We start from the raw sequence: 15,046 nt of genomic DNA, 5'->3' as shown, positions 1-15,046 counted from the left end.
TTATGGTGAAATACACATAACTTAAAATTTATCATCTTGTTTAAGTATATCATTCAGTCATGTTGAATGCATTTATAATGTTGTATAACCATCACCACTATCCATATCCATAATTCTTTTCATCTCATAAAACTGAAACTCTATACCTATTAAACAATAACTTCATTCTCCCCTCCCCCAGCCCCTGGCAACCACCATTCTACTTTGTATTTCTATGGTTTAGACTACTTTAAGTACCATCTATAAGTGGAATCATACAGTATTCATCTTTTTGTCACTGGCTTATTTCACTTAGTATAATACCCTCAGAAGTTCATCCGTGTTGTAGCATATTGCAAAATTTCCTTTTTTAAGGTTAGATAGTATTCTCTTGTATGTATATACTACATTTTGCTTATCCATTAATCTATCAATGGGTAGGTGGATTGCTTCCACATTTTAGCTATTGTGGATAATGCTGCTATGAACAAGGATGTACAAATATCTCTTCAAGACTCTGCTTTCAATTCTTTTGGGTATATACCCAAAAGTAGAATTGCTGGATCATATGTTAATTCTATTTTTAATTTTTTAAGGACCTGTTTTCCATAGTGTCTATACCATTTTATAGTCTAGAACTTACTTGAAGGGAATAGCTGCAACAAATGTGTAACCCTTTTAATATACTATATACACTATTAGTTTGGATTTCCTAATATTTTGTTTAGAATCTTTGTATTTGTAAGTGAGTATGTCTGTAATTTTCCTTTCTCATGTCTTTGTCTAGTTTTGGCATCAGGGTCTCATAAAATTAGTTTGAATTCTGCATACATGCCTGTCACAAGGGGAGGTGCACAAATGTATTTATTAGTTGAATGAATGAATGAGTAAATGACTATAGAGGAGACAGAAGGGTCAAAGAAGTAAGAAACAACTAGAAAAAATATGAATAGTTGAATATGACAATTTTTAAAAATGGAACTTCATAGTTTTAAGTGCTTTCTTAACATAATTTGTGTGGTCTTTCTTCTTAGGATGAACATTCCAATGTCACTTCCTCTGTTCCCAAAGTGGAATTCACTTTGTTAAAGCAAAGCAAAAACCTTTCTAAGTTCCTATAATTTATATCATATTCTGAGGTCCCAGTTACTATGGTAGCTACAAAGAAGCAAATACAAGGAGGGGGGCCTGAGAGTGAGGCGAATGTGACTGTAGTGAATGTGACTGTAGTGCACCGTAGTTGAAAAATTGACTTTTTGGGAATTTTTGCTCCCAGGACATTTAGTAATTCAAAGTTTTTGCAGACCTAAGGACTTGGATAGGGTAAGCACTGCAAATTATGACCAAAAATAACATCTTTATGTTTCTTTTTGAAATATTGGCTCATAATCAGACCTTCGCAGACTGTGTTATATTCTCAAGTTTCCATGTAATGGATGAATGAATGAATTGATATATGTCAAAGCTGCTGTGCAGCATTTGAAATTCTTCTCAATTTTTAGCTTTGATTGAAATTCTCTATAAAAGTTACCTTCAAATCAACATCAATTACCCTTCCTTCTTTGGAATTCACTAATCTTAAATATTGAAAAAATAATATATAACTTTTTCGAATAGCTTCTCCCTATTCAGATTCAAATATTACATATGGTAAGATGAACAGAAACCATCCAAAGGAATGAATATTTTAAGCACCTGAGCTAAACAGATTATACACATGGGTAATACATTTGGTTCTAGGTGTACAGGCAGCTACAGCCAGTGGGGAAACCTGTTCAATTATATAGTAGCCATTACCTATAGAAGGCAGATAAATTCATCTTTAGAGATAGCATTTTTCCTCAAGTTTAACTTACAGTTTCTCCTCAAAACTTATTAAATCATTGCTTTATTTGATTGGCATGAGGATCAAATTAGAGCATGTGTTAACTTATTTAATCCTTATAACAAGCCTGTGAGGACAGCACTGTAATTATCCCCATTTTACAGATGAAACTGAGGAACTGAGAAGTTTAGTATCTTGTTCAAAGATGTACCACTAGTAAGTGGTATTCATACCCAGGTGGTCTGGTTTCAGAGGCTCTCTCTTACTAATTTCATTATGCTGCCTCTCTGTGAAAATGCTTTTGTACACTATAGATAGATACTGTACAGATCTTAGTAGCAGGTTTTATTATTTCCAACACTACTAGATTTTATGGGAAATATAAAGGAATCATAAGCCTGTCTTTAAAGAGCTTATAATCTGGTTTGGGGGAAGAAATATAACAGAAAAAAGCAATAATAGGACAGCATGTAAAATCACTGTCTCCCTGAGAACTTTGTACATTTAGTAAATACATACCTTTTTTCTTTGAATGCTCCCAGACACAGCATAAAATCTGGTGCATAGTAGACATATAGGTAATGGTTAAATGTGGATGTCCTTCAATATATTATTCCCATTTTCACAGTAAGCAGACCTAGGTTATTATTTGCAGAGAAAGAATTCCTCGTACTTTCTTTCTGTGCCATGCAGGGGCTTGCGGTTCATCCTTCTAGTTGGTTAAGCAATACCTTGACTACCTTCTTTTTTTAACTTTTTATTTATTTTTTACAAATGAAAATTATATATGTTATATATTTAAGATATACAAGGTGATATTTTGATATATGTGGACACTGTGAAGTGATTACAACAATGAAACTAACACATCCATCACATCCTTATGTTTTCATTTTTGAAATAATTTAACATTTACAGAATGGTTATAAGAATACTATAAATAAATTATATATCTTTTGGCCCAATTCCCCACATGTTATTATTTTTCTGAGCTATTTGAGAATAAGTTAAAGGCATCAATGTATATCCTCCCCCCTACCCCCACCCAAAAGGACGGTCTCTTAAAACAGTAAATTACATTGACACAATACTTTAATCTACAGACTTTATGCAGACTTCATCAGATAACCTAATAATAGCCTTTAAACGCTTAAAAAAATTTTCCGACTGCCTTTGTTTTGAACATTGTGGTAAATATGTGCTACATAACACTCAATCCGGTATTTGGTTCCAAGAGAAATGTGAGCAGGTTCCCTGCCCCCCCAGACTTAGGCATACAGGCAGGGCAAATGTCTCTGTTTGATTTTCCTTCTTTTGTATGATTCAGTGGAGCAGCGTGACTTCATTGGAGTGGACAGCACAGGAAAGAGGCTGCTCTTCATGGCTAATGAAGCGGACTTGGATGAAGAGCTGGTCATTAAGGGATCCATCCTGCAGAAGTAAGCCCTAGGGTTTTTCTTTTTGGCAATTCTTCTTGTCTTAAAACAAAATAAAACCACCCAGTGGATGGGAAAGAGGGGATGAAAACTAGATTATACTGTGTGAAATTGACAAAAGTATGTGAATGTTTTCCCATGAGATAGGATGAGGGCTTTTCTTTACCACACAAGCTTAGCTTTTCCCTGTGTCTTTTCTTGCCAAGGTAGAGTCAAATCTTGCATAGGAGTGGTGCAAAGCAGCTGTGGGAAGAACAGGGAACAGGACTGTCTTTCTGACAATGTTATAGAACTTTCCTTTTTTTTAATTGTGGTGAGCATACAACATAAAATTCACCATCTTAATCATTTTTGAGTGTACAGTTCTGTAGTGTTCAGTATATTCATGCTATTATGAAACAGATCTCCAGAACTTTTTCATCTTACAAATTTGAAATTCTGTATGCATTAAACAACAACTCTCCTTCCTCTCCCCAGCCCCTGGTAACTACCATTCTACTCTATATTTCTATGAATTTGACCACTTTAGATACCTCATGTAAGTGGAATCATATACTATTTGTCTTTTTGTCACTGGCTTATTTCACTTAGTATAATGTGCTCAAGGTTCATCCATGTTGTAGCATGTGTCAGTATTTCCTTCCCTTTTACGGCTACATAATATTCCATTGTATGTACATTACCACATTTTCTTTCTCCATTCATCGGTTGATGGATATTTGAGTTGCTTCTTCCTCTTGGTATTGTAAATAATGCTGCAGTGAACATGGTATACGAATATCCTTTTGAGATCCTGCTTTTAATTCTTCTGGTTATATACCCAGAAGTAGGATTGCTGGATCATGTGACAGTTCTATTTGTAAGTTTTTGAGGAACCTCTATACTGTTTTCCTTAGTAATTGTACCATTTTACATTCCCACCAACAGTACACAGGGCTCCAATTTCTCCACATTCTCACCAACACTTGTTATTTTCTGTTTTTTGAAAGCAGCCATCTTAATGGCTACACATAGGCAATCCAGTCACATTTTCTTCAATTGGCATATATTGAGTGCTCGCCCAGCATAGACTTTTTCATCAGAAGCCACCACACTCAAGAGTTTTGCTGCCCGATGCATGTAGATAGGAATACTCAAATAAATGTTTGAAGCCTAGATGAAATGAATGTGAAAGGAGTAAACTGAGAAAGAAAAATACCTTACTTATTGTTTTTGCCATCCAGTACAACAGGTACGAGATATATTTCACAGTATATGTTTTAATGAAAATGAAGTTAAACTCTAGCTTCAGCTGGCCCAATTACCCACTATGAATTAGAGTTCGATATTAGAGCCTTGATTGTTTCACCTGTAAAAATAGGTTTAAGTGACCAAAAATTAGTAGACATTATTATTGCTAAACAAACAACTCTTGAAAAACACATGCATATCACTAGCAGATTAAAGTGGCTATTAAAATGGCATCATAGACTTTCTATTACTAGTTCCTAATTAAATGTGAAAAATAATTTTAAAAGCTGGCAGAAATGTCAACAGCATCAAAGTAGGATAATTAAATGTAATAAAGCTTAAAAATTGATGGCCAAGGAAAGAAATAAGATTCCTGTAAGGAACAGACAGGAATAAAGATAGGCTCCCAACTCTGTCTTATCGCTACTCCCCAGAAGCCATACTGATGTATTAATGAAATCCTGCAAATTCACACTAATATCTCCAGATCTGTAAAGAAGCAAACCGAGTACATATCTATATCTTTATCTTCTGACTGAGAATCAATGGGAGCAACTGCTGGGGAGTAATTGATAAAGCAGGGAAAATAAATGAGATTAACTTTTTTTTTCTTTTTCTTTTTCTTTTTTTTTAGTTTCAAGTATATAGTACATTGTTTAGACATTTATATAGTTTATAAAACGAACCTCCTAATTACTCTTTCTCTCCTCTGGCTCTCCACCTAGCCATTACATTAACGCTAACTGCATTCCCTATGCCATGCTCCCCATGCTCATGACCATCTTATCAACTACTAATTTGTACATCTTTAATCCTTCACCCCATTCTCCTAGCTCCCCAACCCCCCTCCCCTCTGGCCGTCACCAGATTGTCCTCTATATTTGTGAGTCTATTTTGATTAGTTTGTTCTTTTTGTTCCGTAGATTCCACATGTAAGTGAAATCATATCATATGGTATTTATCTTTCTCTGTCTGACTTATTTCACTCAGCATAATAACCTCTAGGTCCATCCATGTCATTGCAAATGATAGGATTTCTTTTTTTTTTTTAATGCCTGAGTAATATTCCACTGTATATATGAAACATAACTTCTTTATCCAATCGTCCGTTGATGGGCATTTAGGTTGCTTCTATATCTTGGCTATTCTGAATAGAGCTGCAGTGAACATAGGGGCACATAGATTTTTATGAGTTATTGTTTTGCTTTTCTTTGGATAAATACCTAGAAGTACAATTGCTGGGTCAAAAAGTATATTCTTTTTTTTTTTTTTTTAACATTTTATTTTTTTACTTTTTTTCTCTTTCTCCCCTCTCCTCTTCTCCCTGGTAACCACTATCTATTTTTAATTTTTTGAGAATCCTCCAGACTGTTTTTCATAGTGACTGTACCAATTTGCAATCCCACCAACAGTGTATGAGGGTTCCCTTTTCTCCACAGTTTCACCAAGATTTGTCGTTCTTTGATTTATTGATGATAGCCATTCTGACAGGTGTGAGGTGATACCTTATTGTTGTTTTAATTTGCATTTCTTTGATGATTAGTGGCCTTGAGCATCTTTTCATATGTCTGTTGGCCATCTGTATTGCCTCTTTGGAGAAATATCTGTTCAGGTCTTCTGCCCATTTTTTAATTGGATTATTTGTTTTTTGTTGTTGTTGTATGAGTTTTTTATATATTTTTGGATATTAACCTCTTATCAGATGTATCATAAGCAAATATCTTCTCCCATTCAGTCAGTTATCATTTCCTTTTGTTGATTTCCTTTGCTAAAAACTTTTTAGTTTGATATAGTCCCATTTGTTTATCTTTTGTTTGTTTGTTTCCCTTGTTCGAGGAGATATGTCTGAAAATAAATTACTAGTAGTGATATCAGAGAGATTATGCCTATGTTTTCTTCTAGAAGTTTTATGGTTTTGAGTATTACATTTAAGTCTTTAATCCATTTTGAGTCTATTCTTGTAAACGATGTACGAAGGTGATCCAGTTTCTTTTTTTGCATGTATCTGTCCAATTTTCCCAGTGGAGTCTGACTTTTTAACAGAAACAAAAGATCTAAGTCTAAACAGTGAATAAGTGAAATAATACAAAGCTGGAGACTTACTCCTCCATAAGAATGGAATATACACCTAAATTATGTGGAACGAAACAACATATAACAGAATCTCCGGAAAGTGAAATATTCTAACAAAGACCTTACAGTACCTTAATTGTGTTCACTATATCCCTTCCATTCCATCCACTTACATCATTCCCTGAAGCCATAAAAAAGTACATAGAATACAAAATAACGGCATTCACGTGATAGTTGGTCTCAGATACGGAGGATGAGAAACAAGAACTTATCTGTATTATATCAAAACAAATAAAACAAGCACGAACAAGACCAAAAGAATCAGCCTGTCAGCTGTGCAAACATACAGCAAACAAAATGAAAGCAAGAAAAATGACATGCAAACGATAATCTACCTGAAAAAAAAACATAATGAATAGAAATAATTTATTTACAGCTATACAACTCTATAACTATAAAACAACTCATTAAAATGTGACTTTAATAAATAAAAGTTCAATGATGAGGTGATAATACAAAATGAAATTAAAGAGGATATTATAAAACTAAGAAAATAAATTGAAGACCAAATAACTTAATTACAGAATTAATAAATTTAAAAATAGCAAAGAACAGAATGGACACCACTGAAAATCAAATTATTGACATAAAGGAAAGGTTTGAGATAGTGATTTAGATGAAAAAAAATTATTTAAAATTACAGAGACTCTAGTAGAAATAAAAGGAAAAGATGATTCAATATAATTAACGTCTCTCAAATAAAGAACTGACCATGTAACCAAAAGATGCGTTCAAAGATATACAGACTTCTTGGTAAAGAAATTTCATTTAAGGATTTCAACATAAAGGTAGAAGGACTAAGTAAATATGATGACTTCTGAAACCCCACTAAAACAATAGTAAAAGGGTTTTAGAAAGATGTGAATTCAGAAAGCTAAAGAAGATGAAAAGGGGAAAACAGCAACAACTAAAGTTTGGAATCAGGAAAGCAGGACAGTTTAACACACCTGAGAGAACCAAGTGCTAAGCCCGCAGTGGGGAAAGCTGAGATGCAAACCAGTTCACACTACAAAACTCTTTTAAAAAGTCAAGATTCAACAGCACCAAGTATTTTAGAATCGTAGACTGTCACAGCTAGAAGATCATTAAGTCCAGTCTCCTATATTTCAGATAATGATACTGCAAGGCAGTATCTAGAAGTGAGGCTAAAAACGGGATTATGTGAAAGTCTGTCCATAAAGTAGTCACTCCCTATTTCTCCTCAATCCTTGCTGCTCACCTTAGGCAATCTCTAGTCTACTTTATGTCTATATATTTGCCTACTCTGGATATTTCATATAAATGTTTCATACACTATATGACTTTGGTGACTGGCTTCTTTCACTTAGCATAATGTTTCAAAGGTTCATCTATGTTGTTCTATGTTATGTCAATGTTTAGTTCCTTTTTATTGTTGAATAGTATTCTATTGTATATACCTAGTGATCCATTACTTATCAGTTGTTTTTGACACTTGATTTTAAATCATCTTTTTTTCACCAGAATTTTGAAAGGCCCCCAAAAGAGCGTAAAGCATACTTATTTCCTTAGATGCCTCCTCTACAAGTTAAAAAGACATGACCAACACTATAAAAGAGAAAAATAGACACCCATCATTTACTTGTTGGATTTAATTAGAAAAAAAAAATACATAAACATGTCAGGCTGCTGCTGCTGCTGCTGCTAGCAACTATCATTTTTCAAATTTTGTGTCAGGCATTGTGTTAAAGACTTTGTATAATCCTTACAAAAACTCTGTGAAGTAGATACTATTATATACCATGTTACAGATGAGAAAATTGAATGAAGATTTAGTTAGAAGTAAGAAATCTCAGTAAATATTTGTTGAACAAATGGGAAATCACCTAGTGACCAGCTATGATTGAGGGTCTGAAATCTAGGGCTTTGGCACTTTATGATGAATGTTGGGGTATAGAACAAGGATGCGCAGTTTTTCTGTAAAGGATTAATAGTAAATATTTTAGACTTTACAGACCATATGTTCTCTGTTGCATTTATTCAACTCTGCTGTTATAACACAAAAACATCCATAGATGTGTAATAAGTGAGTGTGGCTGTGTTCCAATAAAACTTTACAAAAACAGGCCGCAGGGCCATCCAACTGGTAGGCTGTAGTTTGCCAGCCCACCGAAATTCTTCCTTTTTTTTTTTTTTTTTAAACCCTCTCCATAAAACGTAGCTACTATGGGACCTTGTTAACACAGGTTGTTTCTTATAGCAGTCAGGATATAGCTGGCTGGATCTGGAATTCTTTCTGTGAAGAAAAAAGTAAGGGTTTGTTATGAATTTTTAAATTTTTTTCTAAATCCTTTTATCAAAAATCAAATTTTAAGAACTAAAGGGGGTTTCTTTGTATTTTAGAAAAGCTCACCAATAGATGGAATTAAATAATATCTCAATGTATTGAAAATATGATCTTATTTGTAGATATTTTAGAATCATAGACTGTCACAGCTAGAAGATCATTAAGTCCAGTCTCCTATATTTCAGATAATGATACTGCAAGGCAGAAGAAGAAGGGTTTGTTCCATATTAATTTATCTAATTAGGGACAGGACTGGACCTTTTGCGTTAAGTTCATGCTTTGTACTTTTCAGGAGCACATTGTTCAACTGGCAAATGTTTATCAAGTTTCCTGCTCTGGTCAAACCACTGTTTAGGTATTTAAGGAGATTATTAAGGCAGGAGACTATCTCAACGAGTTTATTAGCCTTGGTGGAGGACAAGCGTATGCATATAAAAGATTAACAAACAATAGCAAACAATATCGGATACAATTATGGCCAACAGTGTTCTAAGAATTCAGAGGAGGTATCAATCCCCAGGGGCTGAGGTGCTCAGGAAATGTAATAGAATAATTTGGACTTGAAGGATGGATTTGGATTCACATGGAAAGACGTGGGAAGCGGAGTCCTGTATGGGGAGAATGCTGCAAGCAAAAGTGGGGAGACAGGAGTGTTTGAGACTTGTTGCAGAACAGTTTGGCCCAAATAGAAGTTCCCTCTTGGGGAGAACTAGGGGAAAAGACTGGAAAATTAAGTCAGTACAAAAAAAGAGGGCCTTGAATACTGGGGAATTTTTAAAGAGGGAAGTGATGGCTCATGTTCAGAATTCTGGAAGGATAATCTGATAGCAGTATGCAAGATAGATTTAAAATATAAGACTTGAAAAGTATTGCAGTGTTGTATTGCTAGATTCACACACAAGACTTCAAAGGGTAAAGGGATCGTGTCCTTTGATATGCAGAAAGAAGAACTAATTGTGATTATCTATTATTATGTGAAACAAGGGACCTTACTCATTTATACATCCATCAAGTACTAATGTTCATGCTTTGCTCTATATTAGCATAGGCAGGCTTAGACATTAAGTTCTTAGAAGCTAGTCATTTATTTATATAGTTACAGCTAGAGGGTGGAGATTGTCTCCTGCTTTCTTTTTAACCTCCCTGGTTAGCTTATGGCTAGCTAGCTTATGGCTCCATATAGTGGACTATTAATAAATGCCTTAGTCCCAGTGGACCCTGCCCAAAAGAGCAAGGTTTGGACATGATGAGAGCAAAGAAGATGGACATAGCCAGAGGTAAGGTAAAAATACAGAGCAAAAGGAGGTGTATTTTCCCCTCAGAGCTATTGAGCTGGGGGCCTTGGGTAAGCACTGGGGCTATTAAGACCAAATCTTCTAACATTTCCTAAGACTCATTTTTGGTTGTTGGCAGGTTTTTTCCTCCATTCTTCTAACTTGCAATCTACACCCCAGTGGTTCAGGATCTTTGGAGTCTACGTAGTTGTAATAGGGCAGCTGGCTGGATAAATGAGCAGTAAAATGTTCTTCCCCCTCATTCCTATGACCCTCTGGGGCATTGTGCTCCTCCTGGCCTCAGTGAGATGGTGAGAAAAACTAATTAGATTCAGATTTTCAAGCACTTTTGAATATGAGAATATAATACTTCCTATATTTTTTTAAAAACTGTATTTCCAAAGGCGGGGGCTAATTCCTAAAGGGCAAACACAAAAGTTATCTTAGAAAAGGCCTTTGTGTATACATCTGGGAGAGTCAGAAAACTCTTGTTTTAAAGTTTTCTTACTTTTGTACTGATTGTTGGAGAAAGGGACAGTGATGAGGGAATATACATCCTGTCTGTACGTTCCTTCTGAGAGAGCATGAAGTGTTTGCCTGATTGTAAGAGAATGTTCTGTTTCTTTGGGCCTCAGGCATATTTGGTCCTGGAAAGTGAGATGGTGTAAGACGCTTGTTGGAGTGGGAGTCCTGGTACAGAGCTGTGCAGTCAGCAGGTAGTGCTGGTAACTTTACTCCAGATTCTTACTACCTCAGTGCATTCAGAGAAAGCACAACACCTCTCCCACATGTTAAATCGATTCATTACTGAATCGCATTGGAGACACATTATACATAGTAGGAAAGAATGCTGCTGGTAGAAAGAGCATGGTACTGGAAATTCAAGTCCAGAGAATTTAGAATTTAGTCTTGAGACAACCAGCTATATCACCTTGAGCAAATTACTTTGCTTCTCTAAGCCTTAGTTTTCCCAACTAAAATTGGTTTAGTTCTTTAAAGACCACCCCCCCACAGACACAGCTCTAAAATTCCTGTTGTATTTCTGAAAGACATGTGTTTTTAATAATTCATAAGTAAAAGATATTTGTGCCAAGTATTTAATAAGAAAATCATGTAGCTTTTCTCCAGTGTTATGTTGTTTTCTTTTGAATACTTGCCAAGGTTTTTTACCGGAAGGGTAATGAAAATATTAAAACAAGCTTCTAAAAGTTATCTTTAAAATGGAATAAAATGTTCACATGTTAATCTTGGAAAGTTTAGACATTTACCTTTGGCAAGATAAGGACTTAAACCTTGAAGATCACAGCTAGATCTGTCTTTTGGGGATCACAGATGATGGGAAATGGGTTTACATTCTTATTTTCCCAGTGATATGGAAAGTCTTGAAATACTCTTTATCCAAATTAGTATCCTTACTGCTGCAAACCAGCCATTAATAAGGTACTTCTCTAATTTTGCAGTTTTTACTGAGAGGGAGTACAGAGAGATGTGTGGAAGTCAAGGTCAAGAACCTTTCCCAATGTATCTTGTCCAGCATAGGCAATGAGACTTTTATTCTTACTCTTAACTCTCACTTCTATAAAGACATATAGAGGCTCTTTGTAAAAGAACTTCCATGTCAGCATCCTTAAGCCGATTCCTGATCATTTAAGGGCTTCTGCAGTACTCAGCTTTCCCTATAGCTGGTTTAGATTTCAGCTTTCTTAGATATACTAAATCTGTTACCACTATCCTTTCTAGCTTTAAAAATTTTGTTACTGTCCTCTCTTTTCCTAATATTAGTGCTTCAGAGTTATGCCTTTTAAGAAACAATAACAAAACCCTTTACTGTCACTTTAATGAGCATTCAAAAGGAATAAGGGTTAATGCCTGTGTTTAATCTGCCATTTTACCTAGAATCCTGTTTCCTAGATATAATGAGTTCAGTTTCATTATATCTTTCAGCCCCTGACCACCCTTTTCTCCCTCCTCTTTCTCTCCTTCATTTTTTCTTCATCCAGTCTAGACCCTATGGCACATTACCTCAGGCATTTCCTTCCATATCCTCACTCATTTTCCTTTTGCTGTATCTGCCCTCAGAACCTTCAACTTTGCATTACTCTGACATCTACTTTGTCTACTTCTACATCTGTTCTATTAAAGTCTTCAGGAGAAATATTATGCAGTGTTGTAAATTGGCATCACTATAAGTTCATGGCTCCAATCTTAGCTGATCCCTCAGACCACCCTGCAATTTTACACCTGCCCTGGGACCACCTTTCCATTTCTCTCAGCAGCTGTTCTCAAACATCACCACTTTCCTGTTTCAGAAAATGAACCTGCCTCCTCCTCCTGCAAGAAACTCCTAGCTAACAGATATTGATTTCCCTGGCATACTACCCCATACTCATGATTTTATCTTTACCCAGACCCACTTTCATTTCCTTTTCTCTAGCCCTACAGAAAGAAGATTCCATCCTCCTATTTAGGACCAGTTCCTTCACTTATATCTTTTACCCCATTTTCCTTTGCCTCCCCTGGAAATTTGCTCCATCAGTTTTTCCAACACTGTCCCGAATTTTCTGCTTTGCTTGCTACTACTTCTTTCTCCTACACCTGTAAACACATTGCTTTAGGATAAAGCACAAATTCCTAAGGCCCTCAGTCATCTAACCATGCTTACCCCTCCAGCCTTATATGTTACCATTTCACCAGTACAACCCCATACTCATCACTCTGCCATATAGCTATGGAGAGTTGCTTATAGTTCTCTGACTTCTACATTCTTTTTTACACCTCTGTACTTTTATTTTCACCATTCCTAGTACTCCTTCAACTAAAGTTACCCTTCTCTCCCTGGCTAAATGCCTATTCTTCTTTCAAGACTCAGCTCATATAGCACTTCTCTGTGAAACTTTTTTGGACTCTCTTCGCACTAGGCAGAATTGACCCTTCTTCCTTTGTGCTCTCTTGTATACTGTAGAGATTTCTAGATAACATCTATAACCCTTTATTGCTCTGGATTATGAGTTATGCGAGGATAGCGATTGTGTTTTATTTGTCTTTGTAACCCTAGGATTTAATGCATGACCTAACATATATAGTAGGAGCCCAATAAGTTTGTTGGAAGAAGACATTAATGGAGCCAGAGTGTCACCTTCTGTTTGAATATACCTTGGCATGGAGTTTTTATGGGCAGAGCCAAGTGAGACCTTTTAATCTTGTATATTGGAGAACGAGCTGAAACAGCATCATTCCTACCACATTCTTTTGGTTAAAGCAATGTCAAGGCCAGCCCAGATTCATGAGGTGGGAAAATAAGCTCTACCTTTTGGTAGGAGGAGCTGCAAAGTCACTTTACAGAGGGATGTGGGTACAGGGAGGGGAATAATCATGGCCATTTTTGAAAATTATTTAACACAGTCCTAACTACCGAAGAGTTTTAAGCAGGTGAATGACATGATCAGATTTGCCTTTTGAAAAGATGTCTCTGATTATAATGTGGAGAATGGGCTAGAGTTGGGTAAGAGAAGAGGTAGAGAGACCAGGTAAGGGAGAGTATTGTAGTAATCCAGGTGAGAAATAATTGTAACTTGGACTAGGGTATTAAAAGTGGGAATGGAGAAAAGTGGATAAATTACAGAAGGATTTAGTAGGTAAAATCTGAGGACTTGGTATATGATTGAACCTTAGGATGAGATGTAGAAAGGTGTCAGAATGACTCAGATTTCTGGTTTGAGCAACAGGATAGATAATAAGATAGGGAACACTGTCTGTGAAGGTGAGATCCAAAGTTCAGTGTGGGATATGCTGAATTTCAGGTGCTTTTAAGACATCTAGGTAAAGATGTCAGTAGGAAGTTTCCTATATGTAATTGGAGCTGAGAGGGAGGCTAGGACTATGCCTAAGATAAAAATTTGTAATCATTGACATATAGATAGTGACTGAAGACGTGAACATGGTTGAAGTCACTTAGAGAACATAGAATGAGAAGAAAAGAGGGTTAGGAACAGGCTGAGCCAGCTAGAAGATGATGAGCTTCCAAAGGAAACTTAAAGCAGAGAGAGAGAAAAGGAAAACCAAGAGAACATAATGTCGCAGAAGCCGGAAGGAGGAAGTAGCAGTAGTGTTGAATGTGGTTGCACAGTTAGGTAAGATGATAATTTAAAAATGTTCACTGTATTTTGCCAAAATGGAAGTCATTAGTGACCTTTTTAAAGTGGCTAGAGTGGAAGATGATGAATGCTGATAGCAAGTTGGAGCATTCTTTTGAGAACTTTCGCTGTGAAGGATAGGAGAGAGATAGGACTAGAGGAGGAAAAGGATTTTTTAATTTGAGAGAAACTGAGAACCTTTTAAGGTTACATGAGCCATATTTCACGTTAGGCAGTCCCTCAGGGTATAACATGTCTCTCTAATGCTACTGTGGGAGTTATTTTGGGAGGGGATCCTCACCCAGCTGGATAATAGCTGCTACTCTGGCTGTAGGAGGCCTCACTGTCAGAGTGGGGCTAACCGTCTCGTTCAGTAGTTTGTCCCATTTCTACCCCTGTCTTCTCACTCCCTACTGTGCGCCTAAGCTTGCCAGCTCTCCTAGACCTATCAGGAATATCCTGAAGTATACCCAGACTCATCAGGACCCTGCTAAAGTCTCCTAATATGTGTTTCTGATGGGTCTATACCTCTTATTGAAATATATACTCTTTTAGGATATTCAGTAGGTATTGTTTAGTGCCTGCCACATAAGGCAGTACTGTGGACACTATGCTTATGTGACGATCAAGTCTCAAATCCTCCTTCCTTGAAAGAGGTGATAGATATACACAATGTAGAATAGAACATGAGTACTGTAAGAGGTTTTCTGAAGAAATTCTGTAAGTATTTA

The 15,046-nt window shown here is 36.1% G+C and overlaps 1 protein-coding gene across 3 annotated transcripts in view; it reads left to right on the top strand.

The window, feature by feature from the left end:
- EIF2B3 (eukaryotic translation initiation factor 2B subunit gamma) overlaps positions 1–15,046 on the top strand; it is a 95,282-nt gene that overhangs the window by 36,651 nt on the left and 43,585 nt on the right. For all 3 annotated transcript variants that reach the window (XM_039884346.1, XM_039884343.1, XM_039884349.1), the window contains exon 5: positions 3,132–3,243. In XM_039884346.1, the coding sequence (XP_039740280.1) occupies positions 3,132–3,243 (112 nt within the window). The remainder of the gene's footprint in view (positions 1–3,131; positions 3,244–15,046) is intronic.

The sequence above is a fragment of the Pteropus medius genome, unplaced genomic scaffold, assembly GCF_902729225.1.
Source record: "Pteropus medius unplaced genomic scaffold, Ma_sr-lr_union100, whole genome shotgun sequence".
Taxonomy (NCBI): domain Eukaryota; kingdom Metazoa; phylum Chordata; class Mammalia; order Chiroptera; family Pteropodidae; genus Pteropus; species Pteropus medius.
Note: the sequence above shows the minus strand (reverse complement) of the source record. Positions and strands in the feature narration are given on the sequence as shown.